Source organism: Vigna unguiculata, chromosome 8, assembly GCF_004118075.2.
Source record: "Vigna unguiculata cultivar IT97K-499-35 chromosome 8, ASM411807v1, whole genome shotgun sequence".
In the NCBI taxonomy this organism is placed as follows: domain Eukaryota; kingdom Viridiplantae; phylum Streptophyta; class Magnoliopsida; order Fabales; family Fabaceae; genus Vigna; species Vigna unguiculata.
In genome coordinates, this window is record NC_040286.1 from 29,299,104 (window position 1) to 29,312,368 (window position 13,265).

General features: G+C 32.7%; 1 protein-coding gene across 5 annotated transcripts; it reads left to right on the forward strand.

Moving 5' to 3' along the window:
• Nucleotides 1-339: 339 nt before the first annotated feature.
• On the forward strand, nucleotides 340-12,560 carry LOC114194725 (rab3 GTPase-activating protein catalytic subunit-like). 5 transcript variants are annotated; one of them, XM_028085102.1, is made up of 19 exons: nucleotides 345-460; nucleotides 575-618; nucleotides 721-784; nucleotides 2,261-2,375; nucleotides 2,643-2,716; nucleotides 2,992-3,089; nucleotides 4,330-4,501; nucleotides 5,156-5,375; nucleotides 6,036-6,162; nucleotides 7,467-7,576; nucleotides 7,704-7,799; nucleotides 8,784-8,912; nucleotides 9,058-9,191; nucleotides 9,570-9,659; nucleotides 10,072-10,111; nucleotides 11,117-11,367; nucleotides 11,540-11,717; nucleotides 11,797-11,999; nucleotides 12,092-12,560. In XM_028085102.1, exons 1-19 carry the CDS (start codon nucleotides 392-394, stop codon nucleotides 12,383-12,385), a joined length of 2,508 nt encoding a protein of 835 aa, XP_027940903.1. In that variant the 5' UTR covers nucleotides 345-391; the 3' UTR covers nucleotides 12,386-12,560. The 5 variants fall into 5 exon arrangements, with proteins under 5 accessions (XP_027940899.1, XP_027940900.1, XP_027940901.1 ...); XM_028085098.1 differs by having other exon boundaries at nucleotides 340-618; XM_028085099.1 differs by having other exon boundaries at nucleotides 340-618; nucleotides 7,707-7,799.
• Nucleotides 12,561-13,265: the final 705 nt, after the last annotated feature.

Sequence of the window (13,265 nt, forward strand, 5' to 3'; positions counted from 1 at the left end):
ATAAAGATGTGAATTTTTTCTATAAAACTTTAAATATATTTTCTAAATATATTTTGTATTATTTTTCCTTCTTTAAATTTATTTTTTTACAGCTTTATCAATAATAATGATAAATAGAAACAAGGGTCTTAAATATAGTATTAATTATATCTATAACATTATATTATCATTTTTCATTTATCATAAAAAATATTTAAACTTTAAAGATTTACCGTATGTAAAAAGTACTTAAACTATTTTTAGAATTTTAAACTTACTTAAGCTATTTTACCCTAGGTAAAAAGTACTTAACCTATTTTATTACCAAGGAAGAAAGAACAAGAGTTGATATATGGTGTTTTAAGACACATTTCGTTCTCCGTCTCCACCCTTGTGTTGTATACCATTTTTCATGGCTTCGTTCTCCGTCTCCACCAAGGTTGAACCTGACGCCGACGAAGATTGCGTTGCAGAGGAAGAAGTGTTTCATTTTTCTTATCTTTTGCATTCTTTAGTTATTCACTCGTTTCTGTTGCTCCAGTGTGATTATAGAATTAGAGCCAATGCCAATTTACTTCCTCTCCTTGCATTGCAGTCTGAGAATTTTGATGATTTCACTATTGCTTCTCCATGGGAAAGGTTTGTGTTCTCCTAATAAAAATTCCTCTGCTCTTAGTATGCTTATCGTGGAAACTGCGAGAGGAATGGTAAACGGAATATACCTTTATTCTTTTTAAGCAGGTTTATTTATGAAATAGAGGCAGTTTGTCGGAATTGGATGGCCGATACTCCAACGAGGTTATTGGTAAGCTTGCTTAGTTTCGAGATAAATTTATCCTTTAATTAATATTTTTGGGTTGATTTTGTTATTGAGGAATGCAAGTTAGTTGTTCTTAGTATGGATAATACTTAGGGTTTATATCAATAAAATATTTCACCAGCACTTGGACAACAGAGTGGGTTAAATGAGTTGAGCTTCGTTATAATCTAAAATCAACTTGTACACTTAACTTTTATGGAAACTCTCATTCAATTTCTCCAAAGACTGAGATACATAAGTTAATTTTAATTTAAAGTAGAAACTCAATTCATTTTTTCCTTTTTATTTTCTTTTTCCAGAAGTTTATAGGGAGAACTTTATCTAAATGGGACCTTATTTTTATTCGGTTCCCATATATATTATTAGTTTATGTTGCGAGTTGCACAATTGTCCCATGACAGAGGTGAGGTGGGCCAAGTCACAATCTAAGTGTGGGATTCCTTGGAAGACAATTGCTGAGAGGGGAGATTGTTGCATGTGGCATCAATTGTTCCGTGATAGAGGCCCAGTGGGTCGGGTCACAATCGAATCGTGATGCTTGGGCTTGTGTTACATTCTTAAGTAAAAATAGTTGTGCCCTGACTAAAGACTATAGCTTTTGGCCTAGTGATAAGCATTTGATCCTAACAATTTAGCCCCCAAATGGGTTTTTGACTTCTTCATATTTTATTCAATAATCACCACCTTTATTGAGGTATGACATTTCTTATAAAGAGGATTTAGGCCTTACTTAACTCAACAACCTTGTTAGAACAAACTTTAATATTATCTTAAAAAGTGAGTTTTAAGCCTAACTCAACCTCAAAAACCTTACTAAGACTGACCCTAATATCATTTACTAGTTGGTTTTGTGAGGCCTATTAAGATGGTACCAAAGTCTATTCTAATTAGGTTTGTTGAGCCTATTATGTCACCTACTATCTAATGGCTAGTCCGATGCTTGAGATGTCCAATCCTTGGTGTAAGGGAGTATGTTGGAGGTTCCATGTCAGTTGAAGATATAATCAAATTATAGTATATAAGTGAATGTAAACTTTACTTTGTAAGCCAATTTTGTAAAGTGAATTATTCTTAAATCTACTTTCTAAGATCAGTAATTGAAGATGCTTGTTGTCATTGACTCCGTTAAAATGTTTAGGGTCCATCCTTATAAAATGGGAAGCAAAAGTGGTCATGTCCTATTATTCTTATTCATACATTTTCTTTTTGGATAATAAAGCAAAAAAATACATTACAATTCACATGATATCTATTCTATCCTTACTTGCTGGATAAAGAAAAGTTTATACATCATGTAAAGACATTCATATGAAAATAATGAAGTCTTTAATTCAGTTGTGTTTGCTACAGTACAGTGTCTTAATATGCAATATTAGTGTACATAGTTAGATGTTTTCTTAAAAGTTACATCTCCCCTTTTAATTTTTTTTACCTTATCAAACATCTTTTCTTTCGATCTAGGATAAAGGTGCAGTTGCATTAGGGTATTCCAAATATTCGTACAAGGTCAAATCTGAATTGAAGTATGGCACAGAAAGTTACTGCATGGAGTACTATTTTGAGACCAACATTAATGGTAATATGGAAATATTTTTGCTAATCCATCGAGTAAGATGAACATTGACACAAGGGTAAAGTTACTGTTTTTCTAGACTGGAGATTGTGTGTTTAGATAATGGAACTAACCTCTCTGCTTTTGGGGGTAAGGCCATGCACATTTGACCTATGGTCCCCAAACCCACTAGGTGGGAGCCTTGAGCACTGGGTTGATGTTAGTCAGTTGACGTCGGGTTGGGCTGATTAAATTTTATTTTAATCTAACTGGGTCTTCTGGATGATACAGGCAAACCTGGCATGGCGGACTGGAGGTCTGCTTTTCATGATCTGCAACTATGTTTTGGTGTAAAGGAATTTTTGGTATGCTTTAATGTTTGAATAAAAAGGTTATGCACTGACAATGCTGTATAGTTTTATCCTGCCATCCAATCACAAACTTTCGAGTATGATAAGTTTGTTGCGTTATACAATGAATACCTAAAAGGTCATACTAACTGTGAATTGTGATTAAATGACGGTAAAACTATTTTACACTTCACTGCATCAATTTTATACACTTGATGTTTTTATCTAGCCTTTCGTTGAAAATTTAATGCTTTCACTAAGAACACACTCATTACCTTGCACAACACTAGGTGATTTCTCCTAAAAGTGCAAGCAGTGCTGTTCTTGATGCACCAGAAGCAAGCAAGCTACTGAGTGCTGTTGCAATTGCTTTGTCAAATTGTTCAAGGTAACTATTGTTCCTTGTTTTTTAATGTTTATCTAGTTGAGAAATTTACAATAACTTGTGTGCATAGGCACATCTATTTTGCATTTGCATTTAATGTCTGACTACAATCAGTTACTAAAATGCTACTTGTTAGGATATTTGGTTTTATTAAGTCTCTTTTATTTGAAATAAATCACACTTGCACCTTCAGTATTTTTCTCTAGCTACACCCGAAAACTCTCTATTTTCTCAACAAACATAAAATCCCTTAATTGTTTGGTCATACCCACCTCACATAATTGTAAGCCTGCACATTTGAAAAAAAGTTGGAAAAAAGACTTCAACAAATTTATTGTAACTTTTCCATTCTAAATCCGAGTCCCTCCTAAAAAATAAGGATTTGCTGGAAGTAGAATGGTGTTAAAGATTAAGGATTTATTATTGCAAGTAAATAGAGAAGCATACTGAGCAAAAAGAAGATTAAAGTAGAATAGTAAATAAAATCTAGTTATATTGGTACGTATATAAGTGTAAACCAATACAAATAATTCATAATTGATGATCTGACAACTTGATCACTGAATTCGCCTATGAATTGATCAATCTTTCTGTGCACTCAATTTTGCCACATGGCCCAACCTTCATTGCCACATCCATGCATGAAACTTCTCTGGCAACACCCACTCGCTGACAGCATCTTTTTTGCCTTCCTGTACCTCTCCTCTGGTGAACATACCCATCAGATGTTTTTCTAATTTCCTTCAAGTGTTCATGTTGCTCTTATACTTCAATCTTATCATGTATGCGTTTCTGATATATATCCACATCTAATATTCTAAGATATTTTATGCATAATTTATCGAGGAAGTATCTAATATATAAAATACTAATATTTTTATAATGACAATAATTTATAATTTTTTATCTTGACAATTTTAACAAGTGTGATTTTAATTTGGATTTACACAATTGTTATTATATATTTATTTATTATACTTTTAAACTAGTGGGTGTCTGCATTTTTGTTATAATTAAAATAACAATTAGCATAATAGGAAAAAAAAAGCTTTAATAACAGGGTAAAATTGTAAAAAAATGTGTGGACCAAAATAGACATAAAAGTTAGTATCCTCCTTATATTAATATAGAAATGACAGGGATTGGTTGTAATAAGAGTAAAGAACGTGTGAGTGTAATTTCTCTTATTCTTATTGGAAATGTTACTATATTATTTGGTGTAGTTTCTTATAATACTATGTAGTTTATGGCCAGCATTTGTTCCAGTTCATGAATCTTCACGTAAAGCATATATTGGAATTCAGAACATGAGTACTGTATTTACAAGAAGGTTTGAAGCAGATTGGATTTGTAGTCAGGTTCCGAGAAGACTGATGCATTTGGAAGGCCTGTATGACTTGTTTGTATCTAAGTTTGTGAGTTCCAGACCCATGCTGTTTATTAGACATTTATTTAATTTTTTCTCAATTTTCGTGGTTTTGCAAGAAATTTTTTAATGAGATCTACTCTTTGTGCATTGTTCTTCCATAAATTCACTCTCGTAAACTAATACCGACGTAATTACTGATATGAAACAAGTGGGTCACTGTTATGACTAGAATTCATAACTAGAACCCAACCTAAAAAGACTAGTTTATTAAGTGAGACAGCCTCATTGTTTAAGTATTGCATAGAAAATTTTTTTGTTCTACTCAAGATGGACTTGTAACTGTTACCAATTCATTAAACTCTCTCCCAAGGGTGGCCCGTGCCATGGAGTGGGTAACTAGAGATAAAATATGATAAATGGGTATATAAATAAATGAAGAAATACCTATCATTCAAGAGTGGACACTCTTAGTTGGTAATGCTACACTGTTCTTAATTAATGTTTTATTTTATGTTTATGTTTGCATGTAAGAATTAACAGCCTTCTGTGAGCTTTGTACGGAAGTTATTTATTTGATCTATTCTCTTTCTCCTATCTATTTTATGTTTATATGTTGATGTGAGAAGTTGTATGCTGACTTCTAATCAGCAGTGTCGCTGGAACTTTACCTGTAGTAATTAATTTCCATTTGATACTGAAGGCGTACTCCACATTGGATCTTCCTACTAATCTTTTCAAAGTGCAATTTGCAATGAGGCTAACATATAACATGCTTCCTCATGATGATTACAATATGAAAGCCATTGATGCTCAAAATACAAATTCTGGAGAAAATCTTACTGGTGAAACCTCTAATGAAACACTGTGGGATAATGATTGTCCTTGGAGTGAGTGGTATTCTGCAGAAGATCCTGTTAAAGGTAAATCCCTGGGATTGGGAACATGTTGGTAGAAGTAGTTTAGGTCATTGCATGGATGCTTTTGTTAGATACAGCACGTTTTAAGACTAAAACATGTTTTTGAATATTTGTGCCACTTAGCATATAGAAACCACAATATAACGTGAATGGTCCCCTTAATTTGCTTGGATATCTTGGCACTTAGGAGCCTGAGAAGCCAAATGGCCTTTTGGTGTCTTTGACTACACTGTTAGTCACAGAAGCCGAGGTGTGATGGGATTATTTGCATACACGAGAAAAAACGATTCAGTACATTAAATGCTTTTAACTCTTTCCAATAGCCTTCCTGAAAATGTGCCTTTTGCATGTGCTACATGAAATTCTCATCACTGAAATAAGTTTCTTGTGATTCTTCTTGCCATTTCCACTGTACCCGATATTAATTTAAAGCCCATATTTATTTATATCTATTTTGTTCTTTGTGCATGTCTATCTATTATGAGAACTTTTGCCCCAATATTGTTTGGTTACATTTGTCTTTTCGAAATTTTTATGTCAAAATTTCATTCTGGTTTTTAATTATTAAAAGCTATGCAAGCTTCATTTTATTTTTTCCATGTTATTCTTTATTGTGAAATGTAAATGCCACTTCCATTTAATATAGGAATAGGCTGCGTACAGGTTTTGAGCTGATTACGATATGGTCAAAGAAGATGGTTGAAAGTTCTTTGGAAATGGATGAACTGGAAAATGCTTCACCTTATGAAGCTGAGAAGTGGTTGATCTCTCCAAGTTGTCCTCCAAAACTGTACGGTTTTTTCACTGGAATACGGATAACCAAATTCCAATGACAAGTACTGCGATGAGTATTGCTTACTAAGTATATACTAAACGGTAATACAATATCAGACCCCAAGTAAGAGAGTGTATACTGTATACTAGAAAGAATTAACGAGTAGAAGGAATTGGAGGATTTAATTAATTCAGTTAGTTGAATTACAACTAGGATTCTGTCAATTAGTTAAAAAGTTTTAGCAATAGGAGAGAGAAGATTTGGTTCAGGTGTGGAGAATAAAATAGAGGAAGAGTCACGAGTTTTAACTTTCCTGGAGGGAGATTTTTCTTTCTATTTACTTGCTCTTTATTTTTCTGTCTCTGACCTGTAATGTAACCTCCCTGATTTTAATCTTGAGAGCTGAGCACAACCATTCCCATTCTTTCCATTCACTTAACTTTAAATCGAGTTCTGACAAAATCAGGGAAATTATACTTTACAAGTATACATTTCTTCTATTTTTGCTTCCTCCTCATAAACTTAGTAAAAATAAAAATCCATACGCTCAGAATTTTCATTTTCCTCCACATGAATCAATATTACAAACTTATAAAATTATAATGGATAGATTAGTTGTAGTTCTACGTATGGTTTTTGTTATAACTTGTAATTATAGGAGACAATGGTTACCATCTGTGAATTTTGTTTCCTCCTTGTTAGAGCATTAACTATGGTTCCTTGCAGAATTGCACGATTAAGCAAAATCGAGAATCTTTTGGTAGCAGCAACTGGCAATACATAGATATAGTCTATTATTGTTTTTTCATGCAATTATGAATAGAGTTCATTATTGAAATCTGATCAGTTTCTAATACTTCTCAATGGATCATATATCCAAGCTTTTAAAAAATGTGATTCGTTCTGAGATAGTTTACGAGAAGTTGAAGCTATATTTTGTTGGATTAAACTGCAAAAACATATTTTTTTATGTAAAATAGTAGTTATAATTAGTCACAACTTCTTTTAAGAAGCTACTCAAAGTAACTTGTTAGGATACACACAGAAGAAGAATTAGTTAAGATAGTTAGAGTATTCATGAGTCATTTACTTGAGGTGTTAGTCAGATATAAATAGGAAAGAAGGAGAGGAGAGGGAAGGAGGTGAATTTTTTACTCTGGCTTTTTTAAAGTTTAGAAAAACACACAAATATTTTGAGAGATTTTTTTTTTTCAAAATAAGAATGTTTTTCTTTGAAATAAAAGCTGAACTGAATGAGGTCCAAATAGGTTTTGCTATTTAACTTTCTATTGATTATTATATTTTGTTCAATCATACAGGCTTGAAGGTTCTGAATGGAATCAAAATGGATTTGCATCCCGGTTGCATATTCTAGTTGATGCATTGAAAACGTCATTTGAGGCCCGATTTATGGGAAATTTTGTTTCAGGTTTGAATCTGTTTTGGTGTATATACTATAGTATATTTTCATATTCCTGCAGGTTTTGCATTAATAGTTGATAATGCTATCAGTAATTGGTATAGTAGTTCAACATTTTCTCTCTTCTGGCCTGTAGCAGATGATAACTCTGGTTCTGAGAATTTGAATTCCTCAATGATTATACCGCCACAAACTGTCAGCGATCAAGTGCTGAAAGAGCTATTTCAAAAAGGCACTTAGTTCTTCGCCCTTTATACTTTGTTTCTCATTTATATGAATGCTTCGGTGCACCATTGTCACTGGCATCTTGCATTGTTGGCAGTTTATAAATTCTGCACCTGTATCCAATTGATGGTCGATAAATCTGCCAACAGGACAAGGTGCAAATAACATGGTAGCACGGTAGAACTGGCCTCCAAATTGATATTTTATCAGATTCAAGCACAAATTATAGTAGGAAAATAGACAAAAAGTAGCTTTTATAAGGCATGTAAAATTCTCCTTTGATTATGGGCTGTTCTGATTTGTTTTGAATAATAGAAGATTGAATATTTACTACGATTTTACTTAGTAGTGTTTAAGGCATTTAACTTGTTTGATGTTTCGATATATCATCATTAAGAAGGTAGAGTGTTTCCTGAGAAACGGAAAAGAGATTGAGTAAAATAGGGAAGGTTTACAAAAAAAAATCGTGTATGGACAGGTAAATGTAGTATACAGAAATTGAAATTGACTGTTCTTGTTTCAAAGCTACTTTAGTGACTCTATTGTTGCATAGGACATGGAATTCTGTTTGCTTTATTCTATCCAACTCATCGCACTATTCAACTAGTCGCAGTAGTCAATAGGGCCACTATTGCCACATAGATATATACAAAAGGATATTATGAATTCATTACCAAACAACTAAGAAATTTACAAGTGTTATATTTCAAGTTCTTGAAAAGAATCCTTGGTTGTCTTACATGCAGATCATGAGAAATTATAGAATATTTCAATCTATTGAACTACTTTGGGCCTTTTCTTGTTTCATATTCTTTTTGTTTACCACATGATTCATGAAACTTATTTTCAGGATTATGATTTATATCTGATTGCAGCATTTTCCAAATATCCTTGGCATGCCTAACATGGCATTGAGGGTTATTTGGATGTTAAAGTTCAAAAGTAGATCATTATTTATTTTGTTATAAAATTGCTTCCATAATATCTACAGGAGTACAGGTCACAGACTCTGCTTATGGTGGAAATAGGACTTCTCGAGCAATAAAAGGCGCACCTCTTGAATCACTCTTTGCACAATTTTGTTTACACTCTCTTTGGTTTTGTGACTGCAACATTAGAGGTATGTACCGAAGTGAGGGTTTTATTGGTGCATAACAATAGAAATTAGCAAAATTCTGACCACCATGGTGGGATTGAGTTTTTGAGATATCTTGCTTGTACTGTATATTTTCAATTGCATGACTTCATTTTGGTCTGTATATCAGCTATTGCTGTCCTATGGATGGAGTTCGTACGAGAGGTTAGGAGGTGTTGGGAAGAGTCACAATTAATCCCTCGAATGACAGCAAATGGTTCAATTGACCTTTCCACTTGTTTGATTAACCAAAAACTTCAGATGGTAATTTTTGTTTAATAATCTTTAAAGGATATTTGATGAAATGTATTTCACGTAATCTTGTTTATTTTACATATATTTTAATGTGAAATTTTGTTTTAAATGTTAATTTCCTAGAACATTCTTAACTGCCGTTTTTGAATTTGTATTGACTTTTTCTCTTCAATAGCAGTGCATTTCGTATTACGATAAATTATATATTTACTTGCTCTGTGAATATGGGCTCCTTTTTTTTAATCAACTTATTGTTTTTTCTTTTATCATCCTTAATTATGGTGTATTATAAATGTTTTATCGAGCTTTTAAATTGGTGTTTGTATTGTATAGAATACATGGTGATATGCCTAAGATGGGAATTCTCTTTTTCGCTTTGCTATTCAGCTTGCAGTATGCATTGAGAAGAAATGCGAAGTGAATGAGGATTATCAAGACTGTATTGGTAGTGAAGATCAAATTGAGTCTATAACTGAGGTCACAAACTTTGCTTTCCTGTTGTTTGTAGTTAGATTGAATATTGTGTTTCTCAAGTTATTAATTTTTTAAAATTAATTTGTACTGTGGACATAAATAGTTAGCGAATGTAATTTCAGGAGGAAAGTGTGGTTGGGGACGACTCATTGTTAGTATTAGATAAAAAAAGTTACACGGAATTTTAATACCAATTTTCTTTTGTCATAAAAATTAGTTTTTGAGCACTCATCTAAGCACACACTTGTATAGATAATGTTGTGAGTACTGACTTAGTTCCCGTGCATATTTTGCTTTCAGTTTTTGGAGCAAAGAGAACACACTTTAGGATTCAAATAGTAGATGCCATACACATGTGATTCGACCTTTCGTACATTACATTGTTTCTAACCATTCCCTGTTATTCTTTTTGCAGAATTTCTCTACCCTGGTGGTAAAGGACAGATTAGCTTCAGGTAACTCTAATAAGGGCGTCTAACTTAATTTTAACATCCATTAGTGGATAGAATCAAATGGCTTTTGATGGCTTTTATTGTCATGTAAGCTGCTTGCATTAGGAGTTAAATCACCAGATTGTCCCGTTATTTTAAATCACTATTATTTTAGTTATTATAATTTATACATGTTACGGTTATCTTTTTCCGGAGAAAAAAATGTCAAATCTGGATGTAGAGCTATGATATGTCAAAAAAACCTAAATGCTTGGAATACTTGATCATGATGCTTTGACATTTCTGTAAAGATTTGATCTACCATCATCATTGAATATACAAAAAAGTGAGTTTTATGTTTATTCATTCTCACAAAACTAACTAAAATAATCGTGGAACAATATCTAACAAAGTCTAACTCATTGTCACAAAATTGACTAAATAATCGTGAGTGGTTTGATAGTGGGTGACATGACAGACCCAACAAACCTTGTTAAGACCGACTCTAATACCATATTAGGAAGTAAGTTTAAACTTAATTCATCTTTACAAAATAATTCTGTTAGGTGAGGATTGTGCTCACTTATTAGTTCTAATTAATGTGAGATCTCCAATAGATTTAAAGAAAGAAGATTTTCATATACCTAGTATTGAATTACACGTATTATTTGTTGACCATATCTACCAATTTAAGACAACATGCGCATGTCTAAGACTGAATGAAATCATTCATTTTTTATTCCATTTTCAACTGTTGCATGTTAATTTTTCAAGATAAACCAACAAACTAAACTGGTTTTCGACGTAGTTTTGGCAAGGAAAGGTTCTATAAAATCTTTTTAATTGGTGGGATGTTAGTGCAGTGTATCCCGTCCTCACGAAATCCTCTCCTGACCCTATTTTGTTATGAGTAGACTGTATCTATAAATATGTATTTTAGAAAAGAATTGCTACAATAATGAATGCAGGATTCTAGTTCATGATAATAATGTCATATGACGAAACAGTAATTTGCTTTGATAATGCTAGACATGTCAGCATTTAAAGCAGCAAATCCAAATGCTGTTTTTGAAGATTTTATTCGCTGTCATTCACCTGGGGATTGGATAGATGATGACCTTGAGGTTGAGATGTCTAAAGATAATCCGTCTCCAAGAGGAAAACTTTCAGAGAGAATGTCTGAGAATGGGAACTCGTGGAGAAATATTTGGAGCCGCTCACCTGCTCTTCCTGTTTCTGGACAGAAGCCTCTTCTAGATCCAAATCGAGAAGGAGAGAAGGTACCTATATTTTCTAGACATGTGTATGCTTCCTATTCATTCCATGTTGGGAAACATATTGTTGTGAACTCGGTAGTTTCATAGTAAAAGCAAACACTAGAGATAACTTTAAAAATAATATTTCGACAAAAAAAAATGTTTAAATAATTTTTTGTTATCAATAAGTTTCTAGGTTCTTCAGTATCTGGAAACTTTACAACCACATCAGTTGCTTGAGCAAATGCTGTGTACTGCCTTTGGAGCAGCAGCCGACACCTTAATTCAAACCAATTATGGAGAGCTGAAACAGATGGAATCTATGATGCAGCACCTTTACCTTACTTTGGCTCCTGCTTTGAAGCCCTTGCAAGGCATATAGTATATACATTCTTTAATCTAACTCTTCCATGGAAAAGAATTATATTTTACTCAAGCTCCATTTTGTTGCAGAAAATCGTTTATCCCCTGATAGTGAGACTATTGAAGACCTAAGACGACTGTGTATTGTTTTCCAGCACGTAGAGAAATTACTGACTCTTGCAGCTTCTCTTCATCGCAAGTTCTTACAAGCACCAAGCCTAGCCCGAGAAATTTTCAGTGATTTCTATAACTTCTATATTCCTAGATTGGGAATAGGCCTGGTAGAAGAAAAGGTGAAATGTCTCAATACCTTGAAATGTATAATGGAGAAAATATCAGCATGGACTTACATACATATTCATTCCTCTGTCTTATATATGCTTAGGAGTTTGACAAGAAACAAGCAGTGTGGAATGAAGAGAGAGAAGCGGTGGCAAATATGTTTGTTCAACCCACTGCAAACCAATCTTGGAGAAAGGTTTTGAGTATGGGCAATCTTCTCAATGGTCATGAACCAATTCGGAGGGAGATTATTTTTTCAGTGCATGGAGTGAATGGTAATCACTATGCTATTCCTACTGCTACTGTTTCCCAACAAAACGTTGAAACTTACCGCATGTATATATGTGGAACTTCTAATGATCTCAGGGTCGCTCTCTCTGTTGTCTCATGTGATTAATTTTATGGTGTTTACTGGTTACATTTATATGTTCGTTAGGAACCAGTATCATAACATCTCTAGCTTTTGTTGATTAAAATGTTCATGATGTACTTTCCAATGATTTTATTTCTAACTAAAAATTTGTATATTATTTCATTGAAAGCTCATTAGTAAATAAAGACCATTTTATTTATTTGTTATAATGTATTTTTTAGTTTCTGAAAACTATGTCTATATTATTATTGTTATTTTTAATATGATTTGCATGCAACAATTTAATTTTTTCTTAAATTATATTTTTTTAGCCCTCTGAAATCAAAATTACGAGTTCACCCAAGTTGAATGAAAAATGGTGGAAAAGGCATGAATTTTGACATGCAGTTGCCCCCACCAGAGACACCAAAGACAGATTCCTTCTGATCATTCAATGTGGAAAGCAACCTATATATATATAAGGATAGGATAATGATACCTAAGCCTACCCATAGGATAACGACTTCATCTTTTCTCATTACGTTGACGTCGATTTCTATTTCCACCATTTTAGAATTCAAATACTTTTATGTTTACCCTACGTTTTTTTCTTGCTTATTTAAAAGTTTTTTTAATTGAATTTTTATATTAAATTTTAAAATTATTTTTTTATTTTTTTTTTCTGAACTATTTGATTTTGTAAATAATAAGATGACTTGTTGATTAATTTTTTTTGTTCTTTTCCTCATCTTCTAACTCTATATAAGGGAAAAGAAAGACTTGACTGACTATTTAAAAAAAATGCAAAATAGAATAAACGAGTAGATCAATATGGAGTTTGGTTTCTCAACTGGGATAATAAATGCCGAATTTCTCCTGAGTTATTTAAACGGTGTGGTTTAACTGTTTATAATAATAAAAATAT